The 15924-nt window shown below is 42.2% G+C and overlaps 1 protein-coding gene across 1 annotated transcript in view; it reads left to right on the top strand.

Annotated features, from left to right (window-relative positions):
* LOC134612291 (uncharacterized) overlaps positions 1 to 15924 on the top strand; it is a 32015-nt gene that overhangs the window by 10096 nt on the left and 5995 nt on the right. The window contains exons 2-6 of the mRNA XM_063456630.1: positions 1265 to 2069; positions 4404 to 4517; positions 5062 to 5121; positions 5278 to 5425; positions 15091 to 15329. Of these exons, the coding sequence (XP_063312700.1) occupies positions 1275 to 2069; positions 4404 to 4517; positions 5062 to 5121; positions 5278 to 5425; positions 15091 to 15329 (1356 nt within the window). The 5' untranslated portion in view covers positions 1265 to 1274. The remainder of the gene's footprint in view (positions 1 to 1264; positions 2070 to 4403; positions 4518 to 5061; positions 5122 to 5277; positions 5426 to 15090; positions 15330 to 15924) is intronic.

The raw sequence follows: 15924 nt of genomic DNA, 5'->3' as shown, positions 1-15924 counted from the left end.
GTGCAGGAATGTAAGAACTGGAATTACGCGTCCCTCTCCTTTGTATCAGATGAGCCACGTGGTTAGACCGGATGGATGAGTTTAGACTCATTATTAAATAGGTTAAGGGTATGTGTGGGTGTAGTTAATTGTGGGAGGAGCTACAGTGCTATATAAGGAATGTACTCTATGTATTCAGTACTCAGACTTTGCTGTATTTTGGTGACGCTAGTCCCTCTGAGTCCCGATCGGTGATCCAATAAAGAATCTCTTCCTTCCTGAAGAAACCTGTGTCCATCTCTCTGTGCTTGGCTTCCGTCAGTTTCTCCGGTATCATATATATATATATATATATATATATTATTAGTGTTGTAGAATTATAGAATTTATGAAATCAGCATAAGAGAATACTTTATCAGGGAGAAATGTGCGTCAGCGGAACAATGTGTTCATCAAGAATGAAACATTGTGGCCGTTGAGCGACATGTTGATCTCAATAAAGTATGTGTCAGCCGAATAATAAAATGTGTATCTACTAAAAGACCTTGAAAAATTAAGCTTTGAAACTAACAATGCACACTACTCAAAATTGCTGCCAAAGCACCCCTCCCATCGAGTGGACACCTCATGCTAACAAGATGGTACCTACATCCTGTGTCCACTCCCGTGTCAAGAATGTCACCACCTCTTGATGGGAGGGCATTTGACTAACCACTTAACACCTAAACCAATTAATAATGTTTACTTGTTGTTATCTTGAATTCTTCAGTGATGTAATAATGCCTTTAAAAGGGTCTGCACACTCATTTTTGATTAAACCATTCCGACGTTCTTTCATTAACCTGAACCCTGTGTCTCAGTGTGAATTTACTTCCGCGTGCACGCAACTTTATTATTTTTAATTTGGTCAGGAACAGATAGTCATTCAAACTTATTGGTTTGCAGAAAAGAATCCACATCATTAGTATATCACTGAGATTAAAATTATTCTCAATCATGTGTACTATCAATAAATGCCTCTGCTGGTTTATTATATTACTCTTTAAAATATGGATTGTATTCATTATCTACATGTGTCTTGCCAGAGTTTAGTCCTGGTCCCTTTTAAAGAATGGACTTTTGCCAAAAATCTTGTTTTGACTGGGGAAAAACTGACACCAAGTTTGTTTTATAAGATATAATTTTCATTAAAAGTAATGGTTTGCATGGTTACAATTTCATTTCACAAACAAAAACTAGTAAAAAAAATTTTTTTGCACTCACAGATAACAATTATGTATTTTAGGTGTTGGAAAATGCCCAGCTGCATCGTGAAGGGTTGCCCAAATTACTCTGGACGGAAAAACAGTGTTCCTGGAGTCATCCTTCATGTTTTTCCTAAAAATCTCTGTTTAATCAAGCAATGGCTCATACAAACTGGTCAGGATTTTGGAGATTTCGACTTGTTTGCAAAGGGAGTCTTGGAGGGAACGATAGGTGCGTTTCGCATCTGCTCTGCGCATTTCGCTCCTGACTGCTACCATATTGTTGGATCTCAAAAACAGCTTATGATGAACGCTATCCCAACAATTTTCCCAAATAGAAATTTGTCTGTTCGATTACAGGGTGCCATTCCACCAATATACGGAAATCATCCATTTAATACGTGGACAATCCAACCTTTTGGGCACCAGAATTTCAATGTTTCTGAGTTATCCATCATCCAGCCTACGACTGCCCTGCTTTTAATTCAAACAAATGATGTTTGTCCACGTAAAGATCTGCGTCAGGCAGTTGGTAATTTGGTTACTACTTCAGATCCAGATATGAGTGGGAAAAACGCAACTAAACGCTCAGATCCTCCTCCTTCTGAGAAAAAAAATGCCAGCACATCTACATTTTCTGTAATTTCTGAAGGAAAAATGGTGGATAGAGCAATACAATGGCCAGAATATGAGCAAAAGGTGGATGGGGAACCGTGGAAGATTATTCACGACCATTACTATGAGAATTCGGCAATGAGATATTCCTACCCTGCCAGTTTGTTACATTACTTAATAGCAAAAGCCAAAATTGACAGGTTTGATGAGGAATATTCAGAAGATGATCTGGTACGAGAGTTTGTGTTCATTAGATTTCATACTTATTGTATTTCCTTAAAATCTTCATATTAATTTGGAAATTTAAAAACCCACCCAAAAGTGACCATTAGGAGGAACGTACACATTTCACAGTAGGTACACTGTGTCCTTTAAATGGACACTATAGTCACCAAAGCAACTTTAGCTTAATGAAGCAGTTTTAGTGCATAGATCATACCCCTGAATTGTAACCGCTCAATTTGCCATTTAAGAGTTTAATTACTTTTGTTTTTGTATATGCAGCCCTGGCCACACCTCCCCTGGCTGTGACTGACACAGCCTGCATGGAAATAAAATGGTTTCATTTTCAATCAGATGTAATTTTTTTAAAAAGTTTTTGTCTCTTGATCTGCATATTAAACTTTATTTATATACAGGTCTAGCAAGCTATTGACAGAGCATGAGATAATAAATTCTAAATTAAATAGAATTTGAAATAAAGGAAGTGTAAACATTAGATGACTCTTTACAGGAAGTGTTTAGGAAGGCTGTGTAAGTCACATGCAGGGAGGAGGGACTAAGGCTGCATACACAGAGTGATTGAACTCCTAAATGGCAGAGAATTGAGCAGTAAGACTGCAGGGGCATGATCTATACAGACTATAGTGTCCTTTTAATAGAGGAGCTTACACAACGTGCATTAGGTACGACCTATGTTTCAGTGGAGGCCGTTATAAAGCACAAGTACAAATTTCTTGTGTTTCCCCCTTTTAGAATATGCTCCTATCATTATGTGGATTCTATGCAGCTCACACTCAAGGTTTGTGTGTTTTTTGTCTTTTTATATAAAGTGCCAATGTGGTTGTTAGGGTGTTTCATCACCATCCTAAAAATATTGGGCGTTAACACCGTTAGGACAGTATAAAAGGTCCTGTAGTTTTGGATTTAACCCTGCTGACACTCATGAGACCCAAGTATTATTATACACTTTGGGGTACCATCTGTCATCACCATCCCATATTTGTTGGCCCCAAACTAACAGATAAGCTGTACGTATCGCTTTAAAATGTATTTTACTCACCATGGCAGCATAAGTACGTTTAGCAGCAGTGATTCCCCATACAGAGGGACATTCCTGGGGTCTAAAAAAAAATCAATAGGGTCCCCCATGCATGCCTTTGTTGGCATGGACCAGTGGTGGGCTGTGCCTGATTCCTAACACTGATCACTACGTGATTGTTGGGGATAGTGTGCTGGAGCTGTAGAATCAGAGCTAGATCCACCCCTTAAGCTGCAATCTCCCAGTTCTGTGTGAGCTGTAATGTCAGTACTGATGTCAGCAGAGGGAATCCCTACTGGTAGTATTAGTGTAGGATAAGGGTTATTCCTGGTTTAGGATTATGGATAGTGAGGGGTTACGTTTAGGATAGCTGTGCGGTTAAAGTTAGTGTAAGGGTAGGGTTGACGTTGACTACCAAATGTTGGACAATGTCTCCTTACATAAGGGGTTGATATACATTTGTTTCTAAGTCTGAATAAAGCTTTGTTTGTTTGATATCCTATGTGGAATGCCTTCCATAGAGCTTACCATTTCTGGAATGTAATGTATCATCAGTACAGCATGGCAGGGGCACCAGCAGACCAAGGTGAAACCCAAGAAACAAACTTTCACCAATTGGTCATTTATATATCAGTTGCAGTATTAGCCAAAATAGCAGAGGTGTAGAGATTTTATAATTGAAGTTCACTTTTCGCTGCTAAACAATTCCCACTTCAAGGAGTTAAAGGGAGACTGTGGGCACCAGAACCACTACAGCTTAATGTAGTGGATTAGAGCCTGTCCCTGTGGACTAAGCAGTGTGATCAGAACCGGCATACATTACTGCCAAATGTCACCTCTAGTGGCAGTCACTATGGCAGCCACAACAGGGACTTCCTTTGTTTGGTCCTGCAAAGACTTCAGGACCGACATTGAGCTTCTCCACCGATTGATTCACTGCATCTCTAAGAAGAGATGGTGACTGGCTCAGCACTGTGGTTTGTCACGGATACGCACTAGCCTCAAGATACCTCCCTCTGAGGAAGCATTGTATTGTCATCATCAGGATTAGTAATCTAATCAGGGTGGTGGAGCGACTGCCAGATAAGAAACTAAGTACATTTTAAAAACAAAATCATCGGAAGGGAGGAGGGGCTGAATCTAAATAGTTACTAAAACACACAACACACCGTTAACAATACACCATTGGATTGCTTGGTAGTATGTGATACATTAGACAAGTCATTGTTTAACAGAAACACATAATGTTCAACCTGTCACATCACCTAAAATAAATGGATCATCTCTGTTGTCTGTTCTCATAGGTCTCGGTTTTTAAGTATCTGACTAATGTGGTGGTGATGGAAAAGGCCAAAAAGATGAGGACATCACGGATTTTGAATCAGACTCTGGAAATCCTCGCCCAGCTCACTGGAGAGGTGAGATCTACTGTAGATGGGACCAATCAGACTAGACATGGCCAGTTCCAGTCCTAAAGAGTTGGTAAAAGGATTATATTGAAAATGTAAAGAGTAGAAAACATCAATACATTGTTACCACAATTCCTGTCAAAGTTACAGCATTATGGAGATCAGAAAAAGGTAAACACCTTTACTGACACATCAGATGTGCGCACTTTGACACATATCTCACGATCCCAAAATCCCTTAGTCAAATGACATTTTGGGGTGCATGCGCAGACTCTTTCCAACAACCGACACTTCAGAAATCTGTGATGTTACTAAAATCATTACAGTTACACGAACGGTTTGACCTATGTATTTGCTAGCATTTTGCCTGCTCCCTGTATAGACCACTTCTTTTTTTAATTATTTTAGCCTTTTCACTTAATCTGTGTGCTGATCTCTTGTACATTTCTCCTAAGACGGTTATACATTTCTGCATGGTGCGTCATATTTCGTTTGATTTAGTGCAGAGACCAACATTTTTGACAAGTAATAATAATTTCTTCAAATTTTACAGGAATGGATCGTTGTAAAGAAAAATTCTATTCATAGGAGCATTCACGAGCTAACTGGAGAGGTAAGCACTGCTGCTATATATTAAGGCAAGCACTGTCTGTCCCTTTTCCCTTTATCTCACAGTAACCTAATCCAGACCTTCCTGATTGTTTGTATGTAGACTAGAGCAATCTTACAGGATGCGGGTTGATTTTGACCAGAGTTCCATGTGTTACAGGTACCTTTGAAGCATGAGGATGTTGCCGTTTTCTTTACAATGGAAGAGTGGCAGTACATACAGCAACACAAAGATGCTTACAGTGACATGGTCACCATCCCTCCCCCTCCAATCAGTCAACGTGAAATACGCGATAACTGCAGCACAGGTAACCTCCCTCCCTCCCCCCCACCCACCCAAACTGCACCATTTAGAAGAAGTTGATTAATTACCATTTCCACAAGGAAAATAAATTATTGGAAAACAAAACATTTTTTTGCGTGAAAAGATGAATTTTTAGAATTTAGTTTAGAAACTAGCAAAAAGCCTGAACATATGACAACACATGTCTTATTTTATACTGTTTGGTTTTCTACTGCAGTTTATTATATTAATTGTAAGCAAGACTTTTCTTAAAAGGAAACTATAGTGCCAGGAAAACAAAGCTGTTTTCCAGGCACTATAGTCCCCTATAGGGCCCTACTATGTCAAGGCCTCTCCCCTGTGGTGCAGAAAGGGTTTAAAGCCCCTTCTGTTGCTTACCCGAGTCCAACGCTGATGTCCCTTGGCGCTGACTTGGGCTCAACCTCCGCCCAGGAAGACCGCATGCGCAGCTATCGCTGCGCTCGCATTAGTACTTTCCCCATAGAAAACCATTATATAATGCTTTCCTATGGGATTTCGGGTGCCGCTGGATGTCCTCATGCATAGTGTGAGGACGTTTAGCGTCAGTTAGGCAACCGAAAGTTAAAGTTTAAAAAAAAAAAAAGAGATACGTTGGGGCGGAGCTTGAACGTTGAAGCGAACGGTCGCATGTGCCTGCAGCTCCGAGCTACACACGGCGGAATTAACAGCTGGCCTAAACCCCTCCAAACCCCAAACGCCTGGAGAGATCCCTGAGACCACATGGGGTGTAAAACGAAAAAAACAATACCAAATAAGCCCGTAACAGGGCTGACTATCGGAGACATGTGGAGGCAAGTCCGTGGCGCCAGTGAGCCCAACATGGCGGCACTCCATGGCGGCTGCTCGGATTTCTCCGATGAACTATCTGAGGATGCAGATGAAGAATATCAACCTGCCCCTGCCCCAACACAAACGGCAAAACAGAGCAAGAAGGGAGCAGACTCCGAGCCGGTCACCACAGCGATACTGAAAACGCTATTGGCAGACCTGCAGAGAAACATACTTGTGATGTAGATTATTTTAAGCAAACAAATATGTTTAAATGACTATCTGTTCCTGTCCAAATCTGAGATGATTAAATTGCGTATACGCAGAAGTAAGTTCACACTGACACACGGAGTTCAGGTTAAAAGCACTTCGAGAAAATTTAATGGCATCTGGTAAAAAACAGGCTTGCAAGCCCTTATAAGAGCAAAATTACATCATCATTGGATATCAAGATAGCAGTAAATAAACATCATTAATTGGATTAAGTGTCAAGTGGTAGGTTAAATGCCCTCCCATCTGTATTAGTAATTGGCTTAGGGATTTGAGTGACTAGTGGGGCATCCTCCCATCATGGGATGTCGTAATTTCTGACAAGGCTTCAGTCGCCATTGATCTTTAGCACGAGGCTCTCTCGATGGGAGGGGGAATCTGGCAGCTAGCCATTTTGAGTACTTGGCACCGTTTTTGGGTAGTTAGTGATGTCAGACTCGTGGTCAGATTCAGTGTTCTTTTTATGAATAGGACATTTCATTAGGCCGGCTTTCCCATGGCCTTGACTGTACTTTGTTGCATGTTACAGGAGCTTCAATAATTCTGATGTTAGTCATATCTTTCTAGAAAATACAGTCTCTATTCAGTATTCTAAATGCTGTTAGGAAATCTTGACATGTAATGGAGTTAAAATGGAGAATCTGTCATGAAATGTAGTTAAGATGGAGTTAGTACAACAATTCAATACAGGTTTAATAAAGGTTTTTAATAATTCTACATCAGTCCCCCCTATGAAATGTTAGATTCTAAAAAAGATAACCTTTATTGGTTAGTTCCAGAAGACATGTTAGCCCAAAGGCACAAAACCCTATGAAGTAACGGTTCTTAAAGTCTTCTTAGTTCTTCAGAGGGACATCATAAAATAGACAAGCTTACATTACCATATGGACCTGTGTTATCTGGAGTATAGGCACAACAAGTCATGGTGACAGGTAAACGTTGTTGGTTGCAATAGGTATAATAAATGCAAATCAAAATATTATTATCAGTGACGGTTGGGAAAATGGACTCAAACTTTTCTTTAACTGCAAAATCATCTGGTACCCCCCTTGGCACACCTATGGCATCAATATATATGTATATATGTGTCAAACTTCCCTTTAGAGGGGTGCTCCTCTTTGTGTTCTGAAGCATGAATGTGGTGTGTCAAGAGTACCTTGTCATGTTTTATGTGTATGGACATAATAACCTTGGCTAGGGCACATTTTCTTATTCATCATAGTATTAAACCTGTCCCACGCTACATCAGTGTAGGTGGACTTGGATCATTTAGTCAATATTAATATCACCACAAACTCAGGATGGGCAAATAATCCTGAGGAAGCTTGGCGTTTGGATCTCTTTAGCTTCACGAGGTCTCCTTTTGGGGTCCTCGGCTTTCCATCGATGGCAGGTGGTCAGGCATTATTATGGCCATCAAACACCTACTTGTTGGTATCTTTTTGTTTTTTTAAGTCATTTTTCCTTTAGAGTCAAAAGTTTGTCAAAATCAACAAATGTTACTTCCCATGTTGCAGAGAGAGTCTTGAATCTGGAACAGTGAATCCACTGGGTGATCTCTGCAACTTTCACAATGCACTATTGGGTATATGGTCTTGGTTGTCACATTGATGACCGGCTAGGCTTCTGGCCATCCTGACAAAATGTCTATTATAACTAGTGCATATTTGACCCGGCAGCTCTTTGGCACCTGGATATAGTCACTTTGATTCTTGAAAGGGATAGTGAGAGTTAGCTAGGTGCTTAGGATTCTCCTTCTCTTCTGCCTGAGCTGTCCTTGGCACAAATGACACAGGATCGGCAGTAACTGATGATTAGAGGAGTAATTCTAGGTGCTCCAGAGTATTTAGGGATCAAAGAGTTCATGAGGGTCTTGGATAGGTATAAAGTTCCATGGGCCCACTGCCTAGTACATGTTTTTGGGTTAACAGAACTTGAGAGTGTTGGAGTACAGCCCGTCTTCAAGGGTTGCCCCTTTCTGTTTTCCAGCTTTGTATTTCTTCAGGGTCAGCAGCTGCTTGTCATTCTTTCAGAAGCTTGAGATCTGTGGATAGGATCTACATGGTGAGTATAGAAGTTTCTTCAGCGGACACCCTTCTGTCTACTTCCCTTGGTGCACTTGTGGCTTGGTTGGCAGCTTGGTCAGCTGAGTGGTGCTTCTTATCTTCCAGATTGATCCAAAATAATGTGCCGCACCCAGGGCATATCTTGAGTGTAGGTATTGGCATGTCTTTCTTCAGGCATTTTGCATGCCACTGAGAAGGCTGTCAATTCAGCGTCTTGAGCAGATGTGGGTGAGGAAAGTGAAGATGCTTGACGTACATGATCTTCTGTAACAACAGCAAATCCAGTATGGTACCTTTCCTCTTTATCCGCAAACAGAGTGGAGTCAGGATCTGGTAAAGCTACTGCATGCCCTGTTGAGAGGTGTCTTGTTTCTTCTTTCATCTGTTCAAAGCAACCATGAGGAGCAGTAGAAGAGGTTTCCTCACCTATTTCTGTGTGAGATTGGGGGTATTTGTCTTTCTATTTACAGTTCTCTTGCTGACCCCCCTCTGTAGAGAGCTGATATCGATTGTTAGTGTTTCATGTTTTTGTTCTAATGAGTCAGGTTCCTTTCATGAGATTTCTGGGGACTTAGTGAAGAAAACATGAGGGACAGCCACCTCCCAGTGATGATACAGGTGTCTTACTTCCATGGGAATCTGGGTCAGGACCGCACTATTTCCTTGAGAGTGCCCAAAACAGGTCTTTCATGATGAAGTGCACCTCCACCAGTCTGAATAATTTTTCGTTAGTGTGGTATTCCCCCCTGGGAAGTGGCGGAAGAGTGGCCAGAGCAACTTTTCTTCAAAATATAATGTTGTCAGGTAGAGGCAGAGTTGTCTATGGGCGGAGGAAATTGGTAAGGAATAAGAAGGGAGGAATCATATAAAGGATATAGATATGGTGGTGGGGAGATGGAGGAATGAGTAGTGGATAGAGCGAGAGGGGAAGAAGGTGGAGTAGGAAGGACAGGGGAAGTAGGAAGAGGAGAAGGTGGAGTAGGAGGAGGAGAGGGTGGAGTAGAGGGAGTAGTAGGAGGAGGGGAAGAGGACAAGGTGGAGTAGAGAGAGGAGTAGGAGGAGGAGGGAGGAGTAGAAGGAGGAGAAGGTGGAGTAGGAGGGAGGAGTAGAAAGAGGAGGGAGGAGTAAGAGCAGGAGGAAGGAGTAGGAGGAGGAGAAGGTGGAGTAGAGGGAGGAGTAGGAGGAGAAAGTGGAGTAGAGGGAGGAGTAGGAGGAGAAAGTGGGGGACTGTAGATGAAGGGGAGGGATCGGTGGAAGGAGTAAGCGGTGGTGGGCAGGTAAGGGAGCAGACAGGTGATGTAGCAATGGAGAATACATCAGAAATCAAGACTAGGTAGAAATGCAATGGAGGCTGCAAATAGCCCATGTACAACAACTATTAACTGGCCCTATGCTTTCCCTAGAGAAAAATAATAAAAGGCTAACATGCTCATCTTGTCTGCACAGGCCTCGAACGCTTCACTCCGTGGGTGCCCCGCAGTGGCTAGCCCACTACTTCTCCCACACCAGACTTGTGCCCGTGGAGACAGACGCTATCCCTGACTCTCGTTCTTTATTTTATTTTATTTATATCTAACTTCTCAAAATGTAATTCTTACTTATATCACAAATATACATTATCACAATTTTATGTCTTGCAAATGGGATAAAATTTATTCTACTCTTCACTGATAATGTATTTTTAAAACATACAAAATAGACAAATAACATTGTCTTCTGCGAAATAAATGAAAAAGATAATGGAGATTTTGTTAAGCTTATAAATAGCTATACATTAATTCACCTTTCTTGTTTTCCAGTTTTTGGCTGTTAATGACAATGTACAATGTAATAGAGCAGCAGGAAATGCTAGCAGAGTGCTTGGTTGCATAGGGAGAGGTATTAGCAGTAGGAAGAGGGAAATGCTCATGCCATTGTACAGAACACTGGTGAGACCTCACTTGGAGCACTGTATACAGTACTGGAGACCATATCCTCAGAAGGATATGGATACCTTAGAGAGAGAGTTCAAAGAAGGGCTACTAAACTGGTTCATGGATTGTAGGATAAAACTTACCAGGAAAGGTTAAAGGATCTTAACAGGTATAGCTTGGTGGAAAGACGAGACAGGGGAAATATGATAAAAGCATTTTAAATAAATAAAGGGAATCAACACAGTAAAAGTGGAGACTATATTTAAAAGAAGGAAAACTACCACAACAAGAGGACATAGTCTTAAAAATAGAGGGACAAAGGTTTAAAAATAATATCAGGAAGTATTACATTACTGAGAGGGTAGTGGATGCATGGAATAGCCTTCCTACTGAAGCGGTAGAGGTTAACACAGTTAAAGAGTTTAAGCATGCGTGGGATAGGCATAAGGCTATCCTAACTATAAGATAATGCCAGGGACTAATGAAAGCATTTATAAAACGGGGCAGACTAGATGGGCCGAATGGTTCTTATCTGCCGTCACATTCCATGTTTCTATGTAAAGCACTTGCTGCTAGTAACAGATCTAGAATCAATACACTATAATGCCCAAAGTCTCAACTTCTATGCATATGCAACAATAAAATATCTAGGCTTACAACAAAAAAATTATGTTAGTCAGTCTTTAATCTTGGAGGCAATCATTATCCAATAAAGACAGATTGGAGCACACTCCCCCCTTATCCATTTGTTAATAGTTATGCTTATAATGTTTACTGGTTCTTTTTCAATTAGATCAAAACATTTTGAGACCAATCCTTAATTGTATCACCATTTGTTCAAGAAATCTTTGTTTATTAGAATTTTTTTTTTTAGTAAATATTCTTTAACCCCTTAAGGACCAAACTTCTGGAATAAAAGGGAATCATGACATGTCACACATGTCATTTGTCCTCAAGGGGTTAAGATAACCCTTCTTCCAGCATGTTATCAATGTTTTTTTTGTACACAAAGTTAAAACACATTTGTTACTTACACGTGAATCGGTATATATATATATATATATATATTCTATCTACATATTAACCATCACTTGTCACAGACACTTTTCTGATATAGGGAAACTAATAGCAGGATTATTATAGTAATTGTAACTTTCTTGTTCATAATATGCGTAAATTTAAGGAAAACAGCATGTCTTAAGATAGGATGAGCATGACACGATATATATGGGCGGATATGACCTCACTGATATGGTAAGGGCAGAGTGAGGGCAGGAGCCAGGACTGACATGTCACTTAAGGACAACCTTCTTTTGTTCTAGGGGCCATTTTCTTTTAAGGCATTTCAGCTTTACACTAAATTATAGCTTAATAAAATAAATCAGAGAAGCAACATTCTGTTCGGCAAAATGAAATACTAAACTGTGGACAGACTTGACGGATTAAATAAGACAGTTTAAAACATTATACATTTAACAGCCCGTGAAGCTGTCTCTATACTTTTGAAACAACATGCTGCAAAAATAAACTCACGGAATGCAACTAACCTCCCCCATCATTCACCAGCCATTAATCACTTAACACGTCCAAATATATATATAACGCTACGGAATCTGTTGGCGTCATATAAATGGCAACAACAATAACAATATACAAACCCTAGAAACCTCCTATACGACACATCACTCCTATGTAAGTAGCAAAATACACAATTAGAATATTTTCTAGCAAAAAACTTCCGTTGCCAACCCAGTATTTTCTGAATAACTCTACGGAAGAAACAAATCTGAATTTGCAAGCATGCAACCCCCCCTCCCCCCCCCGAACCCCCGCACACGGAGACCAGGAGAGGGAGGGGGGGGGGGGGGGGAGAGGGGAGAGGGGAGAGGGGAGGGGGAGAGGGGGAACACCACAGGCACAAGATTTAACCATGTCACTGCTGGAAGGACAGTAACAAAACAGAAGGATAGATACATTACAATTATTGCAAAAGCAAAGAGACACAAAAACACAACATTTAGTAATACTCTCAGTGAAACTGGGCTTTTACCATCTAATGGCTAACACAAAATACAAAAACCCCACAGCATTTAAGATTGGGGACCAGGGATGGTGACCGTCATTACTGACAAGATGATGGGAGTGGTCACCTCCTGGACGCCATGACAGGGCTCTGGCTGGGAGAGCTTCCCAGTAACACAATTATTATGATATACATACATTCTTAACCCTTTGTGATCTAGTTCTTCCTCAACCCAACCTTCCTGCTGAATAGCTTTTGCTACTCTGTACCAGTAAAGCATTATCTGTAAGCTTGCTTTCTTCTCTGTCAGTAATCTATGCCAGCTTTCTGGCTGCAATCTACCACATGAAGGCACAGCAATTTTACACACTTTAGCAATCTTTTCAACTCCCTTAACCATCTCTTCACCCTCTCTGTCTTCAACTAGATCACACGCTAACCAGCCCTTACCGGGCTTTCCCAATCCCTGTCCCATACCCCCTATAAAAGGCGTCCCAGATATAGGGGAAAGAAGATGAAACAGAGTGTCTACAATGGTCGACTGCCACTCAGAAGGGTGGGTCCCCCCAAGTGCGTCTTCCCAAAACGTAGACTAGTCACTAATTCCGCCTAGAAGCGAGGTGAGAAGTGTGTGACCAATCACTTGTCTCACAAGAGAAATAGGAGTGGAAAGTGTAAATAACACAGGAAGTAGAGTAAAAGTAAAAGTAAAGTGAAATTAGAGACAGACACAGGAGTTTGAATGACTCCCAAATAAAACAACAATTCAATTGAAATACAGTGCATGCATCACAGTTCAAATAAAATCAACAGTAATCCCTTTCCTTTACTCATGTGGCCAAAGCCACCTCCCTCAACCTCGTAGTGTCCCCGCTCGGAGAACAACTTTCGTAAGTCTCACTACCAGCGGCCAAGGATAACAACTGACACCGGCCCGAAATCCATATGCCTCCCTCGTTACAGCAGTCCACTAAGTGTGGCCACCACTATCCTCACCCTCGTAGCGCCCCTATGAACCCACTCATAAGTCTCACTACCCCGTGGTGATGGAGACAGCAATGCCTGCCCGAATCCACGCACCACAAATAAAAATTGGAATGCCACCAGCCTCAGCGCTCGAAGCTGGAGGGTACCACCTCTCTGCAAGCAGAGCTATGTGCACAATGAGGCTAGCTAGGCTATCAAAGTGACACCATGGGGAATCCCCAGGAAGCAATGAGTCTACACCCCTCCACAGATTCCCCCCCCCTCTTTTTCCTTACTGCTGCAGCTACCCAGCACCTAAAAGAGGTAAACAGGCAAAGAAGACCCCCAGGAAAACTTCCACAGGTCCACCCCCCTTTTTCCCTACAGCCACAGCCACGTGGCTCCTAAAAGGAGTAAACAGGCAACAGAGGACCCCCAGGCAAACACCCACAGGTCCACCCCCCTTTATCCCAAAAGGGGTAAACAGACAAACAGAGGACCCCCAGGCAAACTACCACAGGTCCACCCCCCCTTTATCCCAAAAGGGGTACACAGATAAACACTCTACCCAGGCACTTAAGCTAAAGACAGACCAATACAAACACACCCAGGCAACAGATAGTCAAAAACGCAGGTAAAACGTATTAACAAATAAGGTATAGGCTCTCTGGGCAAGATATTACCTGTCTTTGATGTCCTCTTGGCAGCAGTCACACACTTGAATAGATAAATCAAAGGGGAAAGAAACATACCGGGCTGCTGCAGTCAGTCTCCACCGTGTATTCAGAGGTGATCAATCTCCATCTTTCCCTTAGGATTCACCCACCCAGGTCTTCTTGGACGGCTGCCAGATAGGTCATAACCCAAGCCTCACGTTGGATGCGCCAAATTGATGTAGATTATTTTAAGCAAACAAATATGTTTAAATGACTATCTGTTCCTGTCCAAATCTGAGATGATTAAATTGCGTATACGCAGAAGTAAGTTCACACTGACACACGGAGTTCAGGTTAAAAGCACTTCGAGAAAATTTAATGGCATCTGGTAAAAAACAGGCTTGCAAGCCCTTATAAGAGCAAAATTACATCATCATTGGATATCAAGATAGCAGTAAATAAACATCATTAATTGGATTAAGTGTCAAGTGGTAGGTTAAATGCCCTCCCATCTGTATTAGTAATTGGCTTAGGGATTTGAGTGACTAGTGGGGCATCCTCCCATCATGGGATGTCGTAATTTCTGACAAGGCTTCAGTCGCCATTGATCTTTAGCACGAGGCTCTCTCGATGGGAGGGGGAATCTGGCAGCTAGCCATTTTGAGTACTTGGCACCGTTTTTGGGTAGTTAGTGATGTCAGACTCGTGGTCAGATTCAGTGTTCTTTTTATGAATAGGACATTTCATTAGGCCGGCTTTCCCATGGCCTTGACTATACTTTGTGGCATGTTCCGATAATTCCGATGTTAGTCATATCTTTCTAGAAAATACAGTCTCTATTCAGTATTCTAAATGCTGTTAGGAAATCTTGTCATGTAATGGAGTTAAAATGGAGAATCTGTCATGAAATGTAGTTAAGATGGAGTTAGTACAACAATTCAATACAGGTTTAATAAAGGTTTTTAATAATTCTACATCACTTGCAGATGTCACGGCACTACGAAGCCACCTACAGGGCCTGACAGGTCGCATCAGCACGTTGGAGGGATCCACACAAACAAATGCCCAGAACATTACCACGCTACAGCAGGCGGTGCACGACCTACACGCACAGGCCCAGCAGCACGAACGTCACCTCGCAGCCCAAGAGGACTCTAGGCGGAGACACAATCTGAAAATGAGAGGGCTTTCAGAGGCAGTGCCGGAGCAGGAGCTGCCACACGTGGTGAGTCCTTCTGTTCTCGACCATCTTACCGCCCAGACAAGCCAAAACGATCGAACCTGCTGACCTCTTTCGGATCCCCAAACCTACAGGAGCGCCAGCCATGGCCTCAAGGGACGTTATACTTGTATTCCACAACGGTAGAGACAAAGCTACAGTCCTCACCGCCCTACGAGTGAAAACACCTCTCCAATTTGAGACCATGGAGCTGACTTTCTATGCTGATCTCTCCAATAGCACCCTAACGTGGCGACGGTCGCTCCGACCACTCACCGCCTTGCTCCAACGCCACAAGATAGAATACCGCTGGACACTTCCCCGTACGCTCCAAATTCGACAGGGGGCAAATTACACCAAATCCAGGACATCCAGGAAGCTGAAGCTATACTACGGACCCTGGGCCTACCACAGGACTCGCTCTCCCAGGGGGGACAAACCAACCTCACCTCACCAACACGCTCCTGGGATCCGGCAAGGATCACACCATTTGTCCCCACGGGCTCAACGCCGGACTCTTATGCAGCGGTCACTACCTAGCCAGTCAGATAACCTACATTGTTGCCCAAAGCACCTAACGACGCCCTGTGTGTTTGCTGTA

Source organism: Pelobates fuscus, chromosome 5, assembly GCF_036172605.1.
Source record: "Pelobates fuscus isolate aPelFus1 chromosome 5, aPelFus1.pri, whole genome shotgun sequence".
NCBI classification, from domain to species: Eukaryota; Metazoa; Chordata; class Amphibia; order Anura; family Pelobatidae; genus Pelobates; species Pelobates fuscus.
This window is presented reverse-complemented; position numbering and strand designations above follow the sequence as displayed.